At 45.7% G+C, this 27,397-nt stretch overlaps 1 protein-coding gene across 5 annotated transcripts in view; it reads left to right on the top strand.

Moving 5' to 3' along the window:
* The window catches only part of Tox2 (TOX high mobility group box family member 2), a 124,672-nt gene that overhangs the window by 68,819 nt on the left and 28,456 nt on the right, over positions 1–27,397 (top strand). For all 5 annotated transcript variants that reach the window (XM_027423503.2, XM_027423505.2, XM_027423504.2 and 2 more), the window contains exon 3: positions 8,196–8,441. In XM_027423503.2, the coding sequence (XP_027279304.1) occupies positions 8,196–8,441 (246 nt within the window). The remainder of the gene's footprint in view (positions 1–8,195; positions 8,442–27,397) is intronic.

Raw genomic sequence — 27,397 nt, 5'->3', positions numbered from 1 at the left:
CTTTCATCAATTGACAGCTGCTTTATTTCATTTTCTGTTTTTTTTCTTCTTCAATTGAATGCTGAATTCATTTGTTTTGCCTTATCTTCTAATAAAGTTGTTAAATAAATGGTATCAATTTCCCATTGTTTACATCTCAGGTTTTAGGAAGGTTATATTTTATAATGTCAGTCAGAAGAGGGGGTTGGGTCCTCAGGAACCAGTAGTTAGAGATGATTGTGAGCCCCCCTGTGGTTGCTGGAAACCCAACCAGCATCTTCTGTAAGATCAACAAGTGCTCTTAACCACTTATTCATTTCTTTCTGGTTGACTTGTCCAAGAGATGTATCAAAGTGTCTCATGTCGTTTGTGGTTTTAGCCTAGGTTTTTGTTGTTGTTGTTGTTGTTGTTGTTATTTGTTTGTTTAGATGGGGTCCTGCATAGCCCAGGCTAGCCTGGGATTCCCAATGTTCCTCCCTCAGCCTTCTGAGTGCCAGGATTTCAAACGTGTGTCACCAGTGCTGGTTTAGTTTTGTACTTTTGATGGCTTTTAATGTTTTACACTCCTGTAGTTTATCAATGTTCATAAAAGTTTATGTCTGTCATTTCTTCATAGCTTGTATCATTTGTCAGCAGAAGTATTCCTCCAAGTCTCTTTAATATGGTTTGCTCTGAATTTGTCCTTAATTTCCTATTAATTTTGCCACATTACTTTTCATTCGCTTGATAACATCTGTTTATTTTTAACTGTTCCTATCATTTTATTTGGAGCATGTCTGTTATAAACGTTATCTGCTCGACTCATTTGTTTTAAATCAGAATATTGAGCTTTATCTCTCAGGAAGTCAGCTGAGATTCTGAGGGTTCCTTACAACTGCTCTGCCTCATCCAGCTGCCATTTCTAAGATGGTTCTTTCTGAGCACCTCTGTAGTTAGTTCTTGGATCTTTCCAGACTGTAGTTTATTCAACTTCTATTTCTCTCCCTCTCTCCTTTTCTTTCTTTTTTTTCTCCCTCCCTCCCTCCCTCCCTCCCTCCCTCCCTTTCCTTTTTTTTCCTTCCATGGTATGGACTTCCTGCTTTCCCTTAAAATTATAAAAGATAGTTAATAAATGAACAAACTGTCAGGGTATAGAAAGAGCACGGCAATAACAATTATGTTCCTATAAACCAACAATAAGCAACTCGAAAAAGAGACTAAGAAGACTCTCCCCAGACAACAGAACCAGAATAAAAAGATGAGAAGGAATATATTTAACCAAGGATGCAGAAGATTCATAATGGAAAGCTATAAAACACCACCAAAAGGAACTAAAGACCTGCAGAACGAAGGGAGTGCTGCTCTGTGTGTGGCCATTAGAAGAGAGCATGGATGTCCAAGAAACCTGCTCGTTCAGTGCGGTTCCTGCCAAATTTCCACTGATCCTTTGCTGTAGTTGGCGTTTCTGTCATGGTGATAAACACCAGGACCAAAAGCAACTTGGGGAGGGAAGAATTTATTTGGCTTACATTTCCAAGTTACAATCTACAGCGGAGGAAAACAGGGTGGGTTTCAAGCAGGAACTGAAGCAGAATGTGTGGAGGAGTGCTGCTTACCGGCCTGCTCCCTCTGACTCTTGCTCAGCTTGCTTTCTCATACAACGCAGGACCACCTGCCTAGGGGTGACACCACTCACAGTGGGCTGGTTATTCCCACATCAGTCATCAAGACAACCCCAACACAAACATGGCCACAGGCCAGTCTAATCTAGGCAACCCCCTCTTCCCAAGTGACTGTTGGTTGTGTCAAGGTGATAATTAAAAACTCACCAGGACACTTATTGCAGAAATGAAAAATGGATCTGAAAATCTGTGTGCCGTTTCAAAGGGTTCTGGGTAGCACCAATAATCCTGAAAGAGGGACAAGTTACAGACCTCACAGTTGCTAATTTCTCTAAACACGAGTAACGTGGACTTGGGATAAGGACATGTAGATCAATGGAATAAACTTCATAGTCCAAGATTAAGCTCCTATACCCATGGGCCATTGAGTTTTTGACAGAGCTGCATAGACCATGTATAAGGAAAGAACAGTCTCTTCACCAATGATGTTGAGAGAAGTGAATAGTCACGTGTAAAATAATGAAGTTGGACTCTATCTCATGCCACAAACCATGATGCAACTATCAGGGCTGCGGATCCCTGAATACGGCATCAGAACGGCAGACAACAAAAAAGGGATGAGTTTTGCATCATCAAAAGTTAAATTGGAACGACTCTATTCCAGCGCTTTGTCCCAACCTAAACAGTGACAAAGGACAGGAATAGACATTTCTCTAGATGGTCACATACTAAGAAACACACAAAGATAGCCCATGTCATTAGTCTTTAGGAAAGCACAAATCAAGGCCACAAGAAGTTGTCACTTCATATCACTAAGATGATTGTCACAAAATTATTAAAAATCTGGGTGCTAAAGGTGTGGACACTGAAACCCTCACATGTCCGCAGAACCATAAAAATATGCAGCCACTGTGGAAAGTTCCTTGACTATTTCTCAAAAGTCAAGTGGAATTACCACATGACCTAGCATTTCCACTCCTATGTATGTATGAAAAAAACCTGAAAATATACTCAAACAAATACACGTATACATTTATTTGTGGCTACTCAACTCACAGTAGCCAATGACAGAGATTTAACATCTGTCAGTGGATGAATAAACAAATTGTGGTAAATTCATATAGTGAAACATTTTATAATCATGAAAAGAAATAAGGCTCTGATATGTGTTATAAATCACAAAACACTTCTATGCTAAATGAACATCATGTAAACTTTATTCTAAGTAGAATGTAGATGAGCTTCAAAAACATAACGCAAAGTAAAAGAAGCCAGATTCCATTTACTTAAAATCAGCTAGAATGGGTAAATTCTTAGAGGCAGAGTGAAAATAGGCAGACATGGATGGTTGAGGGACCAAGGGAAGCAGAGAGACAATGGCTACAGGAACAGAGTCTTATTTTGAGATGATGAAAACATTTAAAACCAGACAGAGCGGGCATTGTGCTACGTTATGAATGTACCTGTGGCTGCTGACCGTTATCTGGTGCCTCAATAAATTTTAGTCATTGTAACAAATGTATTTAAACTTCAATTTTCCTTGCAGTTTAAATAATGCTTCGTGTCAGTGGCCTCTTCCAATATAGTCTGAATTGTTCCTCTGGGCCTGTCTTAATCTAAAGCTACACTTCTACCTTAGCAAGTCTTTCTAGACAGACACCGAGTTAGATTGATAGACTGGACAGCCATCAAGTTAGGTTTGCAGACATTGTCGTGGTTTTCAGTTTAGTCTATGAATTTGGTGGACTTATAAGCTGATGGCTGGTGGGCTCATGATTTAGTTCCTGGTAGCTTCACCACAGCCCAGAAGCCTGTCCTTCATGCCCTCCCTACCTCCAGCTTGCAATGCTCTGCGTCAGGGCTTCTGAGAGTTTTCTAATCATGACCCCTTGCACTCAAGAACATTTCACACAATCCCAGTTACGTATGTATATAAAATGTGTGTACAAATCAAAGTTACAGATAATAGTATCATTTATTAAAGACGAAAGGGATTTTTGCACACTAATGAAATGGATGGGTGTATTTGCTTTTACATGAAGGATTGGATCCTGACTGAATAGTTGAAGTGCAGGACACAAACCATCTTCAGGGTTGGTTGGAGTTGATGGTTGTTTTGCTGAGGACACATGTCACATAAATGCATAATACAAAACAGCAGAAGTGTATTTAGGGTCATTTTAGAAGTTGTTGGAAACTAACCCATGGAACACGCACTTGGAGAGGGTGGACATTGCTTGCTCTCTGTTTCTGGGCAGCCATGAGGTTAGAAACTTTGCTTCACCAGGCTTTCTCCACCATGATCCTACCACCAGCCCGAAGCAATAAGGCCCAGTGGACATGGACTGAAATCATAGCCAAGCAATAATCTTACCCCCTTAGAAGAAAGAAAAAGAAAAGAAATTGCTGGTCACTCTTCCCCAATACCAAGACAAATTCATTTAACATTTAACATTTTTAATAATTCAAGTTAGTAGCTCAAATAGTAATTTCTAAAATCAAACTTTCCAGCACAATACAATCTGAAGTATACTAGTTTGATGCTTAGATGCTGAGGCACGAAGGTAGAAAAACACTAAAGGTCCTTGTTTTCCAGACACTTTTATGTTTCTGTAGGAGCGGAGTAAGAATGTCGTAATTCATAGCAAACAGTAGCCCTGGATTTGATCTGAGGTGTTTTAAGCAGAATTCAATGGTGTTGCTGGTTTGTGCACTGAACAAAGCGCATGCGTTGTGTGCTCAGAACCAAGGCTGCAGCGAAGTCTCCCAATGCAACATGGGTACCGGCTGCTGAGCACATCTAAGATTGTCATGCGTTTGATTCTGAGTTAATTTTGGGACTTTACGTGGTCAGAGTCTTTTTACTGTTGCCAAATGTTTTACAGATAAGGGTTTGTGACCCACAATTTAAGAATCTAGGCTTTGGGGCTGGGGGGTATAGCTTAGGTGATAGAATGTTTGCTTGGTATGCCTGACTCTCTGGGTTCCACCCCCAGTGCCTGGAGGTGCACACCTACGATCCCAGCACACTGGGGAATGGAGGATCAGAAATCCAAGGTCACCCTCAGCTATATGGTAAAGTCAAGGCTACATGAGATACTTATAAAATAAAACAAAATAGATAATAAAATAAGATGCAATGCTAGGCTTTAAGACCCCCTCCTCCCAGAGATTCCAGGGCTGATCAGCTCTCCTCTGCCCCATAGCCAGTCCGGGGGCCATTCAAATGGGCTCACACTCTTCCCTTCCTTGATCTGGGACATGAAAAATACATCCAATGCCTTCTTTCTGTGTGCACCAGAGCTCTTAGGACTCTTCAGCACCTTGATGCCGCTCTCTGGATTTTCATGAGCCCCCCCCCCCACCTCCCTGGTGAGGATCAGAGCAGTAATGTGAGCAGCAGATCTCTTGCACACAGGGTCTGGACTAGGACCCAGTGTGGAGGAGGCTGGGTTCAGACTCACAAGACCTGAGCCAGAGACTGCCTTACAAGACACTTTCTTCATGCTCTGCCCCCATCCTCTGCGCCCCCATCTGAAAATCAAAGGTGATAGACATGTCTTTTCAGAGCAGACATGTTTAAAGGGATAGTGGAAATGCCAGAAACCAAAACAAACACACAGTGGGGACCCGGTGTAGATCAGTCCCCAAACAGGCAGGTTTGTGCTCAGGCATCGGGGATCTGACTATACCCCAAAGAGGCAAGTGTGTATTTGCGTGCTTATTTTAAGTGTGCTAATTTCTCCTTTAGAAGAATTGTCATAATTGTGTTATTTCAATATTTTGATACAACACATGCTTAGTTTTCTAAAAAGGCTTCTGGCTCATGTTCCAGAGCCTTGGGATTTTGGCTTAGATTAAAAGAGTGGACTTTTGTGGTCATTTGTCATTCACTGGCATCCTGTTCTGTGTCAGTACCTGTTCTGGATACTGGGGGACAGGGAAGGAAGTAGCACTCAATAACACGAGACACAGATAGCCCAAGGGACAGTAGTCTGCTGGGAGGGACACACACAGAAACACCAGGTGAGGCTTGAACCTAGAGCCTGGAGTGGTCCATTTTGTGAGCTCATTCATTGCATTGAAACCAAGGTCTTTCTAGGTGCCCAATCACTGTACCAGGTACTGGGAACAAAACAGACTTGACTTCGGCCTTCTTGGAGCCTGGGGTTTTGGGGATGGATACATAAGTCGAAGGTAAAGATGAGCCAAAATCAGAGCTATAGGAGGTACTGAGTACTATGGAGGCTTGCAAAAGTGCCATGGTGTGGGACTTGGAGGTGTCTTTCCAAAGGATGGACTATAAGGTTGAGAAGGAGTCTAGGAGGAGGAGACTCTGAACAGAAAGGCAGGCAGAGGGGGCCTTTGCATTCTCTCTCCATCTTATGCAGGTTTCCCATTTGTCAGACCTGAGTCAGTGATCTCTCACTAGCTCGGGTCAGCTGATTCTGTGGGTTTCCCCATCATGGTCTTGACTCCTTTGTTCAGATTATCACTCCTCCCTCACTTTGATTGTACTCCAGGAGCTTGGTCCATTGGTTAGCTGTGGATTTTTGCATCTGCTTCCATCTGTTTCTGGAAGAGGGTTCTAGCTTCTCTGGGGTTGTGGATTGTAGGCTGGGTATCTTTTGCTTTATGTCTGGTATCCACTTATGAGTGAGTACACACTATATTTGTTTTTCTGGTTTGGGGTTAAGGATGGTTCTCTTTAGAGATCATTCTGGTTACAGGAGGGAGTGGAGGGATAAGAGAGGACTGTAGGGAACCAGGAGGAGGCTGTCATCATTGCTCAGGGAGGGGTGAGGGGTGGTAGTGGGCTACGTAGAGTTTAAAGGTACTTTGGAGTAGTTTTGCTGGAGTTGAGGGATGAGTGAAGGGGCGTGTCGGGTTTGTGCATGGAGGGTGACGTCATCTAGTGCAGTTGGAACACAGGTGAAAGTAGGAGGTTCATTGGGAATTGAGCTGCCCAGCTGTGGTGCTTGGGTGAGCAGCACAGCGTGAATGGAGGATGATTGTGAAACCTAGGGGGCTTTGAACACGAGGACTGTTGAGGCGGTCTGAAAGGGACTGTAAGGGAGAAAGAGAGGAGCGCTCAGGGCTGGCCAGGACAAACTCCAACATGAGAAGAAAGCAAGGTAGGCGTGGCCACCTGTTTCAGACCTGTTTGCCCAGCTGTGTGGTAACTTGATAATAGGCCTGCAGAGGGAGCCAGTGAGCAAGAAGCCATGTTGACTTCTGTCACTGTAAATGCAATCTTTCTCAGGGAATCCTAAATTTCCTATACAGTGTCTGAGGAACATGATTTGTGACCCTGCTCTGTCATAGCTCTACCCAAACCTCCCTATATTCACTGCTTTTCATCCATCAGTCCCTGAGAACAGGCACAGGGCTTGACTTCAGGAGACAGCTCGCTGCTTAATCTGCATGCTGGATTCACAGGACAAAACAAAACGACAAACCACTCTGCCACTGAGCCACCTTTCCAGCCTCATATGCTACTGTGGCTCAGGCCTCTTTCCTTCTCTGCACATACATACATGTCAATGAAGGTTTTCTCCTATTCAGGGGTTAAAAGCACTTGCCATCAAGTCTGATGACCTGAGTTTGATATCCAGAACCCAAACAGTGGAAGGACCCCCCCAACCCCCCCCCCGAAAATTGTCTTCTGACCTCCACATGTGTACCATGGCACACGGGAGTGCACAACACACACACACACACACACACACACACACACACACACTAAATGTAATTAAAAATTTAAAACCCAGCCAGGCAGTAGTGGCGCACACCTTTAATCCCAGCACTTGGGAGGCAGAGGCAGGAGGATCTCTGTGAGTTCAAGGCCAACCCAGTCTACAAAGCTACACAGAGAAACCCTATCTCAAAAAAAAATAATTAAAACTGATGCACAATTTTAAAAAATTCACTCACACGGGCAAATGAGGTCCCCTCTACCTACTGAAGTATACCCAGAACCTGTGCCACAAAGCCAAGGCCCAAAGTACAAGCTCATGATGATCTACAGTAAAACCCGGGACAGTTATGACAAGGAGAAAGCCAGATTTAGTGTTCACTCTGTCTACTAGCCTTGTCCTGGGGCTGCTGGTTAGGGTGGGAAAAATGACCCAGTAAGCCCTAGAGCAGGGCTACTAACTGCTAGTCTGCACCAACATTTGTACTGTTCACCAAGATATGGACCAAGGAGGGTCTGGGGATGCTCAGGAGACTCTATCTGAAGCTCCAGCCCCAGCTCTTCTGCTCACCTTACTTGGCCATTCTCCTTTGGACCAAGTCTCCCTCTGTAAAGTGGGTGGCTGAGGGAGGGTGATTCTCTGGTGGCCCTGGGCCAGATCTGCTGGGAAATCGGGAGCAGGTTCAGGGAAACTTGCTCTCTGGGAGTCCAGGCTCTTGTCCTCAGACTCTCAGGGGGAGGAAGACTCATTGAGGAGTGGAGCAGGAGTCTGAGTCAGGAGGCCACCAGACCTTCTGCCTTGTATTGGGATCACCTCTTTGCCAAAGGCATTGTTTCCACTGCTGTGGTTACTGATGCTATTGAATGGGTTCTGTGGTTTTGAGTCACTGACCCTGCCCCCACCTCTCTGATGTTTTTAGACCTATAACAGCCAGAGCGAGAGCAATGAAGACTATGAGATTCCTCCTATAACGCCTCCCAACCTCCCTGAACCATCCCTTCTGCACCTGGGGGACCACGAAGCCAGCTACCACTCGCTGTGTCACGGCCTTGCGCCCAACGGTCTGCTCCCTGCCTACCCGTACCAAGCTATGGATCTCCCAGCCATCATGGTGTCCAACATGCTAGCCCAGGATAGCCACCTGCTCTCTGGCCAGTTGCCCACGGTGAGTCTATCTCCCACATGGGACCCACGGCTCCAGCAAGGGAGGGCCTGAGGGGAGCAAGTGGCAGGGTTGATCAGGGTGAGCCCTGAATCTGGACATGCGCTGAGCTCTGCTGGCTGATTTGGGGGAATCTGAAGAGTGTGGGAGCGGCATGGAGGGAAACCGTGACCTATACAGCTCTGTATGTGACAACTTGGAACTGATTTTATTGGTTGTTGATAGTATAACCCCAGTTTTATTTCTAGCAGATTTATTGAGATATATACACGCCATCAATTCACACCCATAGAGTGGGTCAGTGCACAATCCATTTGAAAATGACCTCCCCCGCCTACCAGCACTGGAAGAGGCTTAAGTCTCGATAGTAGTGTCATTAGTCACCTTTAGTCACCACTCTCAGCTATCATGCTCAACCCTTGACCCAAGACAACTACCCATTGCTTCCCCTTATTTTGCTTTGTTTTGGTTTAAGTCATTCTATAGTCCAGGCTAGCTGGCAACTCACTATATATCCCAGGCTGGCCCACTGGTTCTGTTTCTTGAGTCCTGGGGTTGCAGGTGTGTACCACCACACCCACTCCCCATAGGTTACCTTCTGACTCTGTTTGCCTGTTCTGGGTGTTTCACATACATAGCTAAGGGAGAAGAGTTACCAAGGGTAGGTGAAAGTCAGCAGGCAGAGGAGGGAAGGATGTTCCAGGATACAGACAACCTTTGCAAAGGGAAGAGGTAAGGGGCCAGTGACCTGCTGGAGTCAGCATGGGATTCCTTTTGCTGTGGGGCTGGAGAGTGAGAACTTGCAGCCAGTGGAGGTGAAGGAGCTCGGGGGAGCCTGCTGCATCAGGTCCTAAACCCCATGCTGAGCGGGGTTATGTTTTTTAGCATGATGGCTGAGCTGAACTATCCAGTCCTACAGGAAGTCGGTAGATGAGGCACTTTAAGGGACTTCCAAAACCATTCTTAAACAACTTTGCTTCATGTTTCTCTTTCCTTCCATCCCACCACAGTTAAAATTAGAATGCTTACATTCATGTTTAGGGTAATGCCGACATGAACAATGAGGAGTGATATAGCCATGGATAGGCAAAAGCTTCAGGGTGTTTCCTCACAGGAGTTGTACTGTGGGTGTCATTGTGGTCCCACTCCACCCTCATTTCCACACAGCAGGCCTATGGCCACTAGCAGCTAACACACTTGTGGCAAAGTCACTGTTTAAGTCTTCTGAGGAAAACAATGGCCGAGCACTGACTGGCTGGACCCACCATTGAATCCAAGATGAAGTGGCCCTCCAGCGTGTCCTAGTGGGTCACAAGCACTCCAGAGGCTGAGGGACAGGGTGCTCATCTGACTTCCCTATCAGAGTCACATGGTATTGGCTGGATTGAGTTTGCTACCACAGCAGCTTCTCAGAAACCGCAGCCCAGTTCATAGCCCCATCCGAGCAGAGGCAAGAAGAACATGAGTTTAAGGCCAGATTGAACTGCATAGTGAGACCTTGTCAATACTTAATTAACTAATAACCCAATGGAAAAGTATGTTCCACTCTCCAGGGATCCTGATCTTTTGCTCCCTCTCCCCACCCCCCTCCACAAGGCCCAGTTTCCTCTTCCAAGTGGTTGACTGGTTCAGACTCCACAGTCACGTGGCCTCAGTCCCACCTTGGTAGGTTTGTTCCATCCCTGCCATTTTCTCAGCTCATTTCCTAACAAATCCTCACTACTGTGGGTTCCTTTGCTAGGGATTTCCCATGGCACACAGCAGGGCAGAGCACAGTGGCTGTCTCGATCATGAGCTATGAGAGTCACGATGCAGGAATGAGGACAACAATGTTCCCCACAGCCCTGGGATGTTACCATAAATTTTTTCGCCAAAAGCCGCCCGAGCCTCACCGCCACATGTGTGCTCTATGCCAGCCGCCTGCCCGAGTTAGGGCCCAAATTAATAAACAGAGAGACTTGTATTAGGTACAATGCTGCTTGGCCAATGACTAGGATTACTCATCTGTTAGCTCAGTCTTAATTATCATAAACCTATATTTTTAAAAGACTTATCTTATAGAGGATGCCTTTTGTTGGCACCCTCTCTTGCCGGTGGCTCACATGGCACCGCTGGATGAGGAAGGGAAAAAGGGACACTTCCTGTTTCCTTTGCTTAAATATGAGTCTCCTTGCTGTCACTTCCTGCCTGGATCACCACTTCTCTACTACATTTCCCAGAATCCTCTTTGACTCCTAGTCCTGTCTAACTTGCTGTCTCATTGGCCAAACAGTATTTTATTCAATAATCAATAAGATAAACATACAAAAAAGTACATTCCCCATCACTGGGATGCCAGTGTTTAGTAGAGACTGTGAGGGTAATAGCCACTGTGCTTTGGAGCCCTAGGTTTCACATAAGGGGCTCTTTCCTTGTCTTTGAATCCTAGCATCAGCCATCAAGAACTTGTCACAGTGTTTGAGATGATGAGTGTAGAGTCTTAGCCATTAAATGGCAGAGTGGACAATCAGGAACATTTGCTCTTGTCATTAGTCATCAAGTTGAACTGGATGGAAAGGTAACTCAGTTAGTAAAGTACTTGCCTTGCAAACATGAGGACCTAAGTTCGATCCCTCAGAACCTGTATTAAAAATAAAGGCCAGCATGATGGCATGCTCTTGTCTGAAAAACAAAGTGGGCAATACCTATGGTTGTGTCCTGGCCTTCACAGAAACATACTGCCACCAGTCTCCCAGTGCCCTCCCCAAGCTTCCAGATCACAACAGCTCCAACCGTTACAAGGCCCGCTGCCAGTTGACCACAGACCACCTCTCGCTCCCCTTGAAAATAAGTGATCCCTTACATGAGCTCTATGCAAACCATTCCTTTGCAGGTTTCTTTACAGCTGGTCTGTATTTAGGATGCTTCTCAAATTCACAGTCTTAGCTCCCTATTAGTCTAGAATTGCAGGGATCCATTTAATCTTATATTCCCTCCTTTCTTAATGAGAGATAAGCCTGACCTTTTTACCCAGGGCAGAGGCCGCCACCAAATGGGAAAGCCAGATACGAAGGATGTGTTGGATGATTAGGAGGCAAGGGGCTTGACAACAGGGCTTTTAAATTCAGGAGAACCGCAAGGAGAAAGTGTGTGGGGGTGTGCAATGCCTGCTGTGTGTGTGAAGCAGCAGGATTATGGAAGCACCTGCTGGCTGTCAAGCAGCATGCAGAGGGGTTTGTTAGTAGTGCTCCTCTCAGCTGAAAGAGGCAGCCAGTAACATGGAGCGGCTGGAGGCTTCCCTTACACGGCTGCTCTAGCAAATCACCACAAACTTGTGGCTCAAAAGCAGCAGAGATCCATCTGCTCAGAACCCCAAGGCCCAGAATCAGTACTTCAAGCTGAAATGGAGATTCTGGGAAGCCATGCTCCCCAGGAGGCTGCGGGGTGTCCATCCTTACCTCTTCTAGCTTCCAGAGCAGTGGTTCCCAACCTTGCCAATTCCGTGACCCTTTAATACAGGTCCTTGTGTTGTGGTGACCCCCTCCCCAACCATACAATCATTTCATTGCTACTTTGTAACTCTAATTTTTCTACTGTTATGAATTGTAATTTAAATATCTGATATGCAACCCGGGTCATGACCCATAAGTTGACAACCGCTGTTCTAGGGGCTTCCCTGGCTTATGGTTATGTCTCTTCCTGGTCTTTGGCTTCTCTTTTATTAGTAATAGCTCCCTGCTCTTCTCATACGGGCACATATGATGGACTTTAGGGCTAACCTAGAATAATCTCGCAGTGTTGTGGTTCAGAGCTTGAACTTTGTCAAGACTACATGCTCTTGTTACATTTACAGGTTCCAAGAACTTCATATCTGGGGTCATTGGTTGTTGAGGGGTGGGAATATGATAAAGGAAACACAATTTCTATGGAGTATAAAGACACCAGTGTCTCAGTGGCCTCGTCTGCCCAAGGCCATCACTAGCAATACTGATTGGGGCTCGGCGAGTGTTGGTGGAAACACAGCACAGGGAAGCAGATGATTCTCAGAAACCACCTTATCCCTCATATGAGAAGAGACGTTGAGCAGGAGGCAGACCTGTATGCTACTCTTTGTGAGTGAAAATTCCACCTAGTTCTCAAGCTGAATGGAGATTCAGAAGCCACACCCCAGAAGTCACGCCCTACCAAGTCCCTCCATCTACCTCCCACTTTGACCTGGGGTGATGGTGAAGGATTGTACAGCCAGGCTCAGGCTCACAGAGTATGTTTGGATGTCAGGTGTTGTCCCCACAGATCCAGATGCCCCAGCAATGCCATCTCTGGAGGAGTAGGTGCGACTTTGATCTTTGGCAGCTAGTTCATCAATGCCAAGACCCCCATAGCTCTGATACCAGAGGCCACCAATCCTGTCTGGTCCCCTGCTTGATTACTAAGTCCCAAGGACATGTGGAGACGGCTCCCCTCCTGATGCTGCCAGTGGGGATTATGTACAACACTGGAACCAGACCCCCTTACAAAATTAAATATGCTCAGGGCTTTCTCTCTCAACTTCCGAGTCTTAACTGATTAAACATTCATTTCCAAGACAAAAAGAGTCAATTTAGTATGAAAGATATAGTTCGCTGGTTTAATTTAAAGCACTGCACCTCCATCTGACCTCTATTTTCATAAGTCAATAATTTTATCCTATGTTGATTGTTTCATTTTGAGGGAGATATTGTATTTATAAATCAGCCTCTAAAAATACTCAAAGAAACTCGGAGAGTGGAATTTATTAAGCGGCTCGTGGAGTCTGAGATCACTTCTGGAATCCTCTGGGAAGCAGAGTTCAGGGACGCTGAGTACTGAGAGGAAGCGGTATGCCAGGAAGCAGGGAGGGGGCACACACACACACACACACACACACACACACACACACACACACACACACACATGCTTGATCTCTACCACAAGGGAAAACACTACCTTCAGGGAACCAGAGATGCCCCAAGGGTGAAGGGGAGACTCAGGCAGCTGGAAGCAGAGTCACAATGGCTTCTGGTGGTCAGGGATTCCTGGATCACTGGGATGATGTGGTCCCATCCCAGTCCTCAGGCGCAGCAGGGCAGGAGCAGGACATAGGTCACTCAAACTTTCTCCTCCCATCTTTGAGGCCTGTGTGTGTGTGTGTGTGTGTGTGTGTGTGTGTGTGTGTGTGTGTGTGCTTGGTTGTGCGGAGGCCGAAAGTTGACATTTGGTGTTTTCCTTAATCACACTCCACCTCATCTTTAAATTACTGGTTTGTTTATGTGTATGAATGTTTGTTTACATGTACGTCTATACGCCCCATATATAAGTGCAATGCTCTTAGAGGCCAGAAGAGGATGTCAAATCCCCTGGGACTAGAGTTAGAGATAGTTGTAAGTCACCCTGTAGGTGCTGAAAATCAAACCAAGGTCCTCCGGAAGAGCAGCCCATATTCTTCCCTGTGGAGCCATCTCTCCAGCCCCTCCACCTTGTATGCTGAGGCACCTCTCACTGAACCTGGTGCTCAGTGATTGGCTAATGGTGTGGTCAGCGTGCCCAAGGTCCTCCCATCTGCCTTCTAACACTGGGATTACAGGTACCAGGTCCCCGGCTTGTTGGGTAGTTGCAGGCTGGTACCCTGGGGTAGTTGCAGGCTGGTACCCTGGGGTAGTTGCAGGCTGGTATCCTGGGGTAGTTGTCAGAGGCAGGCCCACAATCCACTCTCACTTGACCAGCTTGCTTTAGATATGGCTCTCACAAGAGAACCTACCCACAACCCTGGGTTGGGCCTAGAGCCTGGGTGTTGAGCCCGGCCTGTGTATTGCCTCTGCAGGTCTTCAATAGACTGCCTAACATCCTTCTGCTCTTACTGCTCCATGCTGTTCCCTTCCAATATTCCTTCCTGCTCACTGCCCCTCCAACTCAAACCTTTGTCAACCAGAATTCTTAGTGACTTGGACAGTAGACACCAACCCCTCCTCAAGGCCAACCAATTGTTTTTATGACTCTTAATATGTAAATGTTTTTGTTTTGTGCCTATATATTTAGCTTTGCCACGTAACAAATCACTACAACCCTTAATAGCATGAAACAATTCATTTTAATTATCTCTCATGATTCTTGAATCAGCTGAACTGCTTCTTGTGATTTCTGGGGTCAGCTAGCCATTTGCCTGGGCCCAGTGTCTAGGATTTACCCCAGCACCTGACTTGTGTCAGCTGGAACCAGGTGAGGTATCTTAGCTATGAGTCATCACCAAGAGCCTAGAGAAGGAGTGAGTCATGGGGTGCAAATTTTTAAACTTATTAGTTGCTAATCTTTTCTTTTGTCCAAAACCAGTCACATGGCCAACCCAGAGAGCCAAGCAGTAGGTTGCTCAACTCACCCTACAGAGGGAGAAATGACAGAGTCATGCAGAAGGCAAGGACTCAAGAGACAGGATGATGTGTTACGATAAATCTTTCCGCCAAAAGCCGCCCGAGCCCCACCGCCACCTGTGAGCTTTACGCCAGCTGCCCACCTGAGTTAGGCCCAAATGAATACACAGAAACTTGTATTAGGTACAATGCTGCTTGGCCAATGACTAGGATTCTCATCTGTTACTCTGTCTTAACATAAACCTATATATTTTATAAGACTTATCTTATTGGATGCCTTATTGGCGTCCCTCCATGCCGGTGGATCACATTGCTCCGCTGGAGGAAGAGCGGAGGGAAAAAGAACCCTTCCTGTTTCTCCTTTGTTTAAATATGAGTCTCCTTGCTATGTCACTTCCTGCCTGGATCACTACTTCTCTACTACATTTCCCAGAATCCTCTTTGACTCCTAGTCCTGTCTAACTTGCTGTCTCATTGGCCAAACAGTATTTTATTTAACAATTAATAAGATAAACATACACATTACATTCCCCATCAATGGTGGCCTTTTCTGTAACCTGGCCATTTTCTTGGGCCAACCTGGAAGAGAGTTTCAGTTGGAAAACCATCTAGATCAGGTCAGACTGTGCATGGGGATTGTCTTGATTGTTAATTGATAAAAGAAGACTCAACCCATTGTGGGCAGCACTATTCCCTAGTGAGCAAGCAGGCAGCATGCAATCATACGTTTCTTTCTGGATTTGGCTGTGGATGTGGTGGGAGTAGCTGCATGAGTCCCTGCCTTAACTTCCCCCAAATGATGGACTGTGGCCTGGAATAATAAGCCAAGTAAGCTCCTTTTCCCCCTAACTTACTTTTAAAAGCATTGTCCTGGTTAGTTTTTTTGTTTTGTTTTGTTTTTTGTTTTTTTTTTGTTGTTGTTGTTGTTTTTTGCCACCTTGATACAAGATTGAGTCATTTGGGAAGAAAACCTCAACCAAGAAAAAGGCCTGTGGGGAAGCTAGTGGGCATTTTCTTGATTAATGATTGATTTGGGAAGGCCCAGCCCACTGTGGTGGTGCCAACCCTGAGCAGGTGGTCCTGGGTATTATAAGAAAACAGGCTAGTGAGCCATGAGGAGCAAGCCAGTAAGCAGCACCCCTCCATGGCCTCTGCTTCAGTTCCTGCCCTGACTTTCCTAGATGAGGGACTATAAGATGTAAGATGAAACAAACCCTTTCCTCACCAAGTTGCTGTTGGTCATGGAGTTTTATCTGTCTGTCTGTCTATCTATCCATCCATCTATTGTCTATCTATCACCTATCTATTTTGTTTGGTGTGTGTGTGTGTGTGTGTGTGTGTGTGTGTGTGTGTCTGTCTGTCTGTCTGTCTGTCTGTCTGTCTGTCTGTCTATCCATCTATCCATCCATCTATTGTCTATCTATCATCTATCTATTTCGTTTGGGGTGTGTGTGTGTGTGTGTGTGTCAGTCTGTCTGTCTGTCTATCCTTCAGAGGACAACTTGAGGGAATCAATTCCCTCTCCTTCCACCACATAGAACCTGAGAATCAAATTCAGGTCATAAAGGTTGTCAGCAAGCTCCTATAGCCACTGAGCCATCTTGCTGGCCCCACCCCCAAAGTTTCTTTTTGCTGGGATATTTTAATCACACAGTAACATTGCTTTTCTGGGAGGTGTTTGTTTTGTTTTGTTTTGTTTTCTTCCAAAAGTCACAGTAGTAGGTCCTGTTCTCAGGCTGACCTCGGTTCGAAACTCAGCTCCCATACTTGTTTCCAATACTTTGTGACCCAGAGCAAGGAATTCACAGTCCTATGTCTCAATTTCTTCATCTACACTATGGAGGTCAGGCACTTGCCCTATAGGAAGAACGTCTGTGATTGGAGGAATCTGAGTGACACACAGTAGGTCCAACCAGCATAACCTACTGTGCTTAGTAAAGCATTCTACTCATTGACTGGGTTTAAACAGGCTCTGTCTTCTCTAAGTTCAGCCAGCCTGACCTGTTGTGTCAAGTTTCCGGGCTGTCCATCAAGGCAAGTCTGCAAGATGGTAGTTGGAAAAGCAAATGGGAAGCCCCGGAGGCTGGAGATGGGGTGGGAGCAGTAGGGGTTTGTGGGAGTGAGCACATCTATTATGGCAAGATGTCATGATGTCACTCGGGCCTTGGCATTTAAAACCAACATTGGTGACAGCTCTACTTCTAGTTAAAAGAATGAGGGCCCAAGAAACAACCCATCTCAGCTCCATGACCAAGAGCCCACCCATCACTGGAAAAACAGAAGGAGACATGTTTTTGTCTCCTGTGGGGCAGGAGTGGGAGAAAGACAAATTTCCAAAAGGAACCCTGGAAGAACAGTAGCGGGGATATTGAGAGGCCCCAAGCTTTCTTGGTATGCATTGGAGTCTGGGTGCAAGTCTTTCCCCAGTTTCTCAGAAGCCATAAGCCAAAGAAATGTCTTTTTATATTTTATAAAACTCGGAAAAAATGGCTTTAAACAGCTTTTACTCCCCTGCTATAATTATTTATTTTCAAACACTCCTGCAGGGGACTGTTCCGTCTTCTTATCCCAGACTCCTTTTGCTCATAAATGAACCATCACTTCAATAAATCATTATGAAAACAGAGACTAACACCGGCTCTGAGAGGTTGAAAGATTTATGTAACACATTTATGTCTCCCATTTTCTCATTCTGGTACTCCGCTGCAAAAGCTAAGCTAATAAAAGCTGCTATTAATATTTCTTGTTGCCTAGCAACCCTAGAGCGGGAGTAATAGCTTGGGCTAGAAAAATAGATGACCGATAAGGAAAAATTCAATTCTTTTATTATCTCAGGGGAAATGCCCTTTTACTGGCACATTATGATGTACGAGTGTGAAGTTGAGCACAAAAGATTGGTGTCTGAGTGTGTGTGAGTGTGTGTGAGTGTGTGTTTCTATTTTTAATGAACATCATTTTACCTCCACTAACTCTCTCTCTGAGCACTTTTGTTTTCTTTTGCACCCTCTGCCATCCCATCCCTCATGCTTAATTTAGCAACTAGAGTAGTTAAGAATCTGTCAGCATTTCTTTTTTTAGTTTAAAAATGGTTTCTGCAAAGGTTTACAACTCGGTCATAAAAATTCACTCCCCGTTAGGGCTCAGGGCAGCGATAAGCCAGCGTGCAGCCAGGTTCTCCAGGAATGGATCACAGTTGCTGAGAGATAAAATTCATGGATTTTTCCTGAGAAGGAAGGTCAGAGCAGAATAAAGCATATTCTTTTCTGTGTCGGAGTTTTCTGTGGAATCCAGGGACTCTGTCTCTTCTAGGAATGGCTTTCTCTGAAGTTTGGTGTGTTTTGAATGAGGGCAAGGTTGGGACAGTCATTTATTGAGCACCTGCTGTGAAAAGTTGGGGCCCATTGCCTCCCTGCAACACTTGTCTGATGTAGAAAGGGAGGCTTGGAAATGTCAAGGGTAGTGGTGTGAACCGTGAGGTCCTCGCGTGTCTTAAGGGTGGGATTTCTTCAGCCTGCTGTGTGCAGCCTGATGACTGGCAGCATCCGGTACCTCCCTCCTCCTCAAAAGCAAATGCAGGCACTCTCTCCAGGGCCAGGAGATAGCTCAGTCAGAAACCCTGTGGAACACTTCCCTTGCAAGTGTGGAAACCTGAGTTTGATCCCAAGAACCCACATTTTAAACATCAGGTGTGGTGACGTGCACTTGTAATCTCAGTGCTGGGCAACAGAGACAGGCAGATCCCTGCGGCTCTCTGGCCAGGCAGATTAGTCTGCTTAGTGAGCTTTAGGTTAGGGGAGACTCCCTCTCAAAAATCAGAGCTGTGTGGCATCTGAAGAATGATCATGAGATTATCCTCCATCCATGCACGTATGTAGTATCAAAGCATGTATATCTGTTTAGACATGCACACACCCAAGGCAGAAAGATAGGCACACATACACACAGAGAGACACATAAAGAGACACACACAGTTTCTACACATTACACACACACAGTTTCTACACATCACTCACACACACACACACACACACACACACACACACACACACAGTTTCTACACATTGCCAAATGTCCCTTGGGGGATAAAGATCATTTCTAACTGGAAACCATATGCACATTTCCCTCTACTTAGAAGGCCTCCCTATGGCCTATGATTGGAAACACAAGTCTATCAATCATGTAATATAAGGGAGTGCCAAAATCTCAGAAGTCAGGATAAATAATATTTTGATGCAGCCTTTTTTAAAATTTGTATTCTATTTATTGGGGGGGGGGGGCATCATGCCATGCCATGCAGGTGGGACTCAGAGCAGGAATCACAGGAGCTGGCTTTTACACCGTGTGGATCCCATATATCAAACTTAGGTAGTGAGACATGGGTGCAGGTATCATTGCTCCACTCCAGTAATTTTAAAGATCAGAGTCGACACAACAACATAGACCGTATGCCCGGCATCCTCATAAAGGTGGGCGCAGGCTGAACTCATGGAAGGATCCACTGTCTGTTTCTAGGCTGCATGGGACAGCCTGGGCCAAGCCTGTGGTGTACCTTCTCCAACACAGGCATCTGGAAGGGGCCAGCTAGCCACTGATGTATGGTTAGCCCTGGGTGAATGGAAAAGAAGAATTAATTGCCCAATTAATTCAGTGCTAGAAAAAGCACTGAGCCAGAACCTGAGGCCAGGCTTGGGACTGCAAGCCCAGTGCTCTTGGCACCCTTTAAACTGGATGGACCAGCTCAGCATTGCTTACAGAGTTGTACTCAAGCTGTGAACAGTGTAAGACACTCTGAGGTCTGGGGATGGGACACCAACAGCAATCCCTGACTTCAGCCGGTAGCCACTTGGCCCTCCCTGTGGCTGCTCACTTTAGCCTCACAACCTCCATGCCAGGCAAGAGCCACTGAGGACCAGCCACCCAATCATCCTGAGGAACAGAACCACAAGAGTTAGCCTGGAGCACTGCTCATGAGTGTGTGGTCACATGCATCCTGGCACTTGGGGCACACAGAGCACACTTTGTTTGACCGGGTATCTTCTTCTTGTGAAGCTTCCCCAAGTGAATGAGTTAATTTTCCTGTAACTATGGTCTGCTAACTTTGTTTGCTGCTTACCATGTGCCTGGCACTCTTACCTTTTCATATTTGTTACCTCCTTTACTATTCTACTCTGGGGAGGAGTTCTTGGGGGGGTTTGTTTGAGATGACAAAGTGTAAAGACAGAAGTGACTTGGCTACACAGCCATCAAAATGTGCTGTCAAGGTTTGAATGCAAGAAGCCTGACTACCTGGCCTTGGTTCTATGCAACCTTTGTGAGTGAGTCCAGGCGCATACACACACATAAATTATATGTACATATACATACATATGCATACATATATATAAATACAAGCACACATATATACATGCATACACATGTATATATGCTGATACACACCTTTAACCATGGCACTGGAGAGGCAAGGATCTCTGTGAGTTCAAGGTTGGCCTGGTCTATGTAGCAAGTTCCAGAGCTGTACAATAAGAACCTGTCTCAAAAAAAAAAAAAAAAAATGGACCAAGGGACACATGGACTGTGGCAGAAACAGAAACAGATTGTTCAAGGACAGACGCTAAGAAAGGTTAGGAGCTCAAACGGCATGGGGCCATGAGAATGCCAACCTTTTATGGATCTTATCCACAGCCAGCTCCGCCCCCACCGTCTCCTTCGTTAGCACACCTTCTACCTTTCTTGGACTTCTCTGTCCCTTACACGTAGCCCAGGTGAGGAGGTTCCAAGACATTTTACCCACTGCTACCCTTGTTAATCTCCGTGCTTCTTTCTCCCCTCCCTCTTCTGCCACAGTGTCAGGTAGGGCTTCCTGGCTGTGATGACTTTAGGACTGGGCCTTGGGGACAGACAAGAAGACAGCAGAAAAAGCCTGAGGAAAAAACTTGACCCTGTAGCGATCTCTCTATTCAGTCCCAATGGCCATCCCTCTTGCTGTGACTCAGAAAACAGTTTGTGATGTTTTATGGCTGCTTAGCTGCCCTCTGGAACCGACCCCTCCACCCCCTGCCAAGCTGCTAATCGGAGCTGTGACCCCCTGGCTTTGGAGTGTGCAGGGGCCAGGTGTTTAACAGTCTTCCAGGCAAGATGCCAACCTCAGCAGCAGAGTGTGAGCTGAGAGAATTCGGGGCGAAATCGCAGCGACATTCGTCAGCTGCAGCTCCAATATTGCTGTGTATAATGGCTCTCTCCTCCGAGTGAATATTCAGTGCCATGTTTGGGAAAATGAGGTTTTAATGTACCATCGGCATAGCTGAGAAACCATCGATGGCTCCACAGAGTGTCAGGAGCACATAAAACTTGAGATTTATGGGAGTTGTTTCCCCCTCTGCTCCGGCGGGATAATAAAACGTCCGCTCTTTCTCTCAGCTGTGGCTTTGACCATATAGAACTTCGAGGAGTCTTTACAAAAGACAGCTAGACAGGCACAATTCATCTAAATATTAAAGTTCCAGGAGGGCGCATATGCTCCCTGGAAGACTCCGGATACACATGCTTCCAGGAAAATCTTCTTGTTGGAGACTGGGGCACAGAGGTGCTGTGGCCAGGCTATGGTGATGACAGCCAGTGCCATGCCCTTCATTGGAAGCCCAGAGCTTTGCAGTCCTTGTTTTTCCTGGAGAGTGATCTTGGGCATGTCTTCCCCAACCCCCAAGCCTTGAGTGAGATGAAACTGATGGGTCTGAAACCTCATCATCTGGGAAGTGGGGGCAAAAAAAATCTATCTAGATTTGAAGCCTGGGCCACATGAGACCCTGGGTTTTCTTTCTTTTTAACTTTTTATTTTTTTATTTCATGCATGTGCATTGGTGTTTTACCTACATGTATGTCTGTGTGAAGATGTCAGATCTTGGAGTTACAGACAGTTGTTAGCTGCCATGTGGGTGCTGGGAATTGAACCCAGGTCCTCTAGAAGAAGAGTCAGCATTCCAACCACTGAGCCGTCTCTCCAGCCTGAGATCCTGTTTGTTGTTTGTTTGTTTAAATTAAGGGCAGGGGTATATCTCCATTTGTAGAATGCTGGCCTAACTTCCAAGAGGTCTTTGGTTCAATCCCTAAATCCACATAAACTGGGCATGGTGGTGCACACCTGTAACCCCGGCACTTTGGAGGTGGAGACAGGAATATCAGAAGTTCAAGGTCATCCTTAGCTCCATAGTGAATGCAAGACCAGCCTGGGCTATGTGTGTTGTCAAAACAGACAAACAAACAAGATGGAGCGAGCTGCTGTTGCACACTCCATGGTGGTAGTGAGAACCCACTGTGCTGAGGAATGTTCCTGACTCCTGCCTAGCTTTGCAGGCGTCTCAAGAAGGTTTGTAGAATGAGTGAATGAATGAAATGTGCAAACATCCCTGAAACAGTAATGCTGCCTACATCATTGTTTTGGAGTAAGCCCAATGGAGCCCCTGTTGCCTATGGGAAATCCTTCACATCAGCCTAGCAGGAAAGAAAATGATCCCCCTCATTTTAGATGTGCACCTGAGATTCAGAATGGTGGGTGGCTGGTCCGAAGACACAGTCAAGAAGTGATGGATACATGATGGGACCTTCATCCCCTTGATCTCAAATGTTTTTTCCACACCATCCTTGGGCCCAGGCCCTGAAGGGGTGTGGTGAGACTCTTGTCTGTACTGTCCCATCCTGTGTGTAGTTAACTGATGCTTGCAGCTGACACAGACAAGAAGGATGAAAACTGACCTATGATGACTCCACTGGTAACTAGGAAGGGAAGGGATGCTTCCTAGTGAGAGTCCATTGCTGCTGAGAGACTGCATCCAGGATGCTGGACCACTCAATAAGTCCTCTCAAAGGGGGCTTCATTAGTTCTGTCTGCATGCCAGAAAAGGCACCAAGGCCAGGGTTCAGGGAACCTGTACCCACTTCCTGTCCCTGCTGACACTAATGGACGTATGAGGCAGGTCACTACCCCACTGGCCACACTTTATTCTTATGCTGAATGGACACAACCCATGTAACTTTAGGCAGATATGAAGCAGCTCAATGGACTTTGAAAGATGCTGTTGTCTCTGGGGCTGTGGCTCAGAGCCATGAGCCATGAGAGTCCCAAAGGGCTATAGGGGAAGGCTCTAGAGCAGATGGTGTCGGGAGTTTGTGTCACCTGACTATGTGACCTCAGCGAGTGTTTAACCTCTTTGGGCCAGTTTCTTTATAGGATTATGAGATGTTCTAGGTGGTGTCTGGGTCCAGACTGAAGGGTTCTGCCTGGTCTATCAGGAAATTCTGAAGTAGGAACTAGACCATTTCTGGCGTCTGCACTCCCATGGGAAGTATGAGTCCATCTTGATAACAGGCTGGAAGGAAGTGAGCTCACAAGGGTCACATGGGCTAGCGATTCCCCTAGGTGAGAGTTGATTGCCATTTCATTATACTCAGCAACTAAGACAGAGGAGACTGTGCCATCATATTGAGTGGTCCCGTTCGGACACAATGTGAATGTCCATCTATTTAAACGTGCCTGCCCCTCCTAGAGCTTTGTGTCATGCTGACGGGCCTGCTTGCTTGTACACAGGAACCGAGTCTTCACATTGTCCATTGTGTTTCTGCAATAGGAATGTTTCCAATTATCTGCTACATTTCTCAGCCAGTCACTAGGAAATCAGTAGGGTGGGAAGCAAGACCTCGACACCTGGGCTGGGCTTTTCCTGTCCCTTAAGGATACCACACAAAAGTGGTGGGAGTCTTGTCTTCAGGTGGTCTGTGTTATGTTCACTTTTGTCTGGCTGTCTTGGATTCCAGCTTTCTAAAACCTGAGCTTTGGAAGCTCTGAGATAAACTCTCGTTACCAACAGGAAAGCCCCCCAGGATGAAATTTCACGCTTTGTGTCCCATTGCAGCAGATATAAGTTCACTTCCCAGGGACAAAGCCAGTGATGGGTGGGTTTGACTTCCCACTTGATGACTGTGAGATATGCCCTTGGCGTGACGCTGGTGGGCATATTTTTAGAAACTTCATTTTTCAGCTTACTTGTGATTTTTGTGGCAACCAATCCAGAGCATATTCACTGTGCCTTGAGATGTTAAGAGGGGTTCCTTCCTTCCCTGGTGTAGGGAATCAATGGTCTTGTAGATTCCCGGTATTTACACATTCTACTTTGTTACATTGTGTTATGTACACATGTAAACATACTAGCAAACACACATGTGCTTTTGAATATGGGCTGGATTTCATTTAGGATCTTTAACATTTTATAGTAAAATGGACATGTAGCTAAGGGGAGCAGAGTTGGTGTGTGTGTGTGTGTGTGTGTGTGTGTGTGTGTGTGTGTGTGTGTGTGTGTGTGTGTACAAATGTGTAGGGGCCACAGGTCAACATTGGTCCCTTTAAATTGCTCTCCAACTTGTTTTAAAAGTTTATTATGTTTTTGCTTATTTATTTTGTGTGCAGGAAAGGGGCATGGGGGGGTGCCTGCATGTTACAGCATTCCCATACAAGTTCGAGGACAGCTTGTGGGAATATGTTCTCTTCTTCTGCCTTGGGTGTCTTGAGGATTGAACTTGGGTCATCACGCTTGGTGGGAAGTGCCTTTACCTGCTGAGCCATCTCATTGGCCCTCTATCTTATTTTTGAGACAAGGTCTCTCACTGAGCCTGGAGCTCACTGATTCAGTCAGAATGTCTCCTGTCTCGTGTTCTCCCCAACATTGGCCTGACTTTTCCTGTGGATGCTGGGGACTGAGCTCAGCACCTCAGGTTTGCAAGCGCTTTGCCACATGGGCCATCTCCACCACCCTTGTTGTCCTTGTCATTGATAGACAGTTTTCTCACACTTCTGCAATAGTCTTTACCAGCTTCATCAAACGGTTTATGACACTGAGATCTTTAGCTATCAGCGCTATTGTAGGTAGCTTTATGTTGTCATTTTCATCTCTCATGACTGTTAGACCCTAGCCACATTCCTAAGATGGTATGTTTCTGATTTCTTCTCTACCAGAGATCTCCCCATTGCCAGTTTTCCTTTGTTTTATTTAGTTATTTATTTATTAGAGAATCGGCCATCAGAGTATGTTTGAATTCTATGATTTTTTCTTTCTCTTAATTTATTCATTTCCCCCTTTATGTTTATTAATCTCACCCTCATTCTGTAGCGGTTTAAATTTTTCATTTTTGAACTTCATGTCCCTTTGTTCATTTACTTTTATTGTTTATTGTTTAATAATAAAGGTTATGGCAGTACATATTTTTTCTGAGTGTGGTGTTGGCTGTACCCTATAAATTTTACAATGAAGCGTTCTTGCATCTTTTTCTTCTTTCTTCCCCAGACATAGCTTTGTGGATTTTATTAAAATGTCATGTTTTTGTTGTTTTAAATATTAAAGAAGAAAGAAAATCTATTAAAAACCATGCCACTACCCACAAATAATTTTTCAACCTTGCCATTTGCTAAGTATCTTTTCATTCCCTTTCACACTTTAGATTCACAGGGGACCAACAAATGTCAACTTTTTCTGTAATTTCTGGTCTGTTTTGTCAGGGCTGTTCTGTGAGCCACCAGTTTTCTGTGGCCTGCATAATGGACGTACCTCCACGTGTGGGATTACAGATGCTGCCTGTCTTAGTCTCTATTTCTTGGCTGTGAAGAGACACCTTGATGATGTCAACTCTTATATTTTTTGAAAACAAGCATCTAACTGAGGGTTTGCTTATGGTTTCAGAGGGTTAGTCCATGATCAGCATGGTGAGAAGCAGACAGACATGGCCCTGGAGCAGTAGCTGAGAGCTTTACATCCCAATCCATAGGCAACAGGCAGAGAGAGAGAGAGAGGTGGGGGGGGGGACTGGGCGCAGTGTGGGCTTTTAAACTTCAAAACTCACTTCTAGTGACAAACCTTCTCCTAACAAACAAGGCCACACCCCCTAATCCTTCTCAAACAGTTCCACTCCAGGGCAACTAAGTTCAAATGCGCAAATTGGGGCCATTCTCATTCAAACCAGCACTGTGCCCTCTTTTAGTAGGATGCATGGCATCGCACTGTTTGAAGTTCTCTTGTGAACTTGACTGAAACTAATTTTTGTATGTATAGTGTGTGTGTGTGTGTGTGTGTGTGTGTGTGTGTGTGTGTGTGTGTGTACATTCCATAGTACATATATGGAGGTCAGAGGACAACTTACAGCAGTCAGTTCTCTCCTTCCACTGTGTGGGACCTGGGCATTGAACTTGGACTGTCAGGCTTGGTGATAAGTGCCTTTGACCCCCAAGTCCTGAAGACATTTTTAGTCAGTACAGACCTTTGCACTAGCTGAGCAGTGCTCCAACCCTGAGCTCTGCTCTACTTCTACTTTTTATTTTTATTTTTTGGTTTTTTGAGACAGGGTATCCCTGTAGCCTTGGAGCCTATCCTGGAACTCACTCTGTAGACCAAGCTGTCCTCAAACTCACAGAGACTCACCTGCCTCTGCCTCCTGAGTGCTGGGATTAGAGACGTGCACCATCACTCTGCCCAGCCTCTACTTTTTGTTTTGAGACAGGATCTTGTTGAGTTTCCCAGGCTAGCCTTGAACTTGCAAAACTCCTACCTCATCTTCCTGGGGTAGCTGGAGTTCTAAGTCTGCACCACCAGGCCCGACTTAGAAATATTTTTTTTTTTTTTTGGTTCTCAAAACTGGAGTTGGTAGAGGCTATGGGTGATGCTAACCATCTTACATCTTGCCCACACGCTAAGCAAGAGCTCTACCATTGAACTATATGGCCAGCCCAAACCAATCAATTCAGCTCTCTCTCTCTGTCTCTCTCTCTCTCTCTCTCTCTCTCTCTCTCTCTCTCTGTCTCTCTCTCTCTCTCTCTCTCTCTGTCTCTCTGTCTCTCTCTCTCTCTCTCTGTGTCTCTCTCTCTCTCTCTCTGTCTCTCTCTCTCTCTCTCTCTCTGTCTCTCTCTCTCTCTCTCTCTCTCCCCGTGTGGTGTGTGTGTGTGTGTGTGTGTGTGTGTGTGTGTGTGTGTGTGTGTGTAAGAGTGGGGGCTTGGAACTTCAAAGCATCTTGCAATAGCTGTCTGGCTTTTCTCAAATTCTGTGTCCCGGCTCCCTTGGTTTTCATTCAAATTCCTCCTGAAATTGCCCCTGTTCTGATTTTTAATGATTCCATGATACTAAGCTCTGCAATAAGCTCTTAGCCTCCATCCCACTTGCCCGGTCATCAACCTTTGACACAATTAATTACTTTCTCATCCTTGCTCAAACACTCACTTCATCAGCTCCCAGGACTTGCTGTTCTGTTTGGCTCCTGGGACTTGCTGTTCTGTTTGCCTCTGCTTATCTTGTCGTGGTCTGTGGGGTCCCCTCTAGGGACAGGAGGCCCCCAGGCTCAGATCTCCGGCTCCCCCCCCCCAATTATCTATACTTGAACACATCATCATCTCATTTGGGTTTATGGTTCCAAATGTCCTACATGTGCCAATAACTTGTTTTATCGCTGAATATCTCCATTAGTGTCTAAAATCTCCGCAGCCAAAGGCCTGGCAGTTCCCATGCCCTGCTCATTCACTCCCCCTGCCCACTGCCACCCTCCCTGAGGCTTCCTTCCTATGCCAGC

Source organism: Cricetulus griseus, chromosome 6 (assembly GCF_003668045.3).
Source record: "Cricetulus griseus strain 17A/GY chromosome 6, alternate assembly CriGri-PICRH-1.0, whole genome shotgun sequence".
Taxonomy (NCBI): domain Eukaryota; kingdom Metazoa; phylum Chordata; class Mammalia; order Rodentia; family Cricetidae; genus Cricetulus; species Cricetulus griseus.
This window is presented reverse-complemented; position numbering and strand designations above follow the sequence as displayed.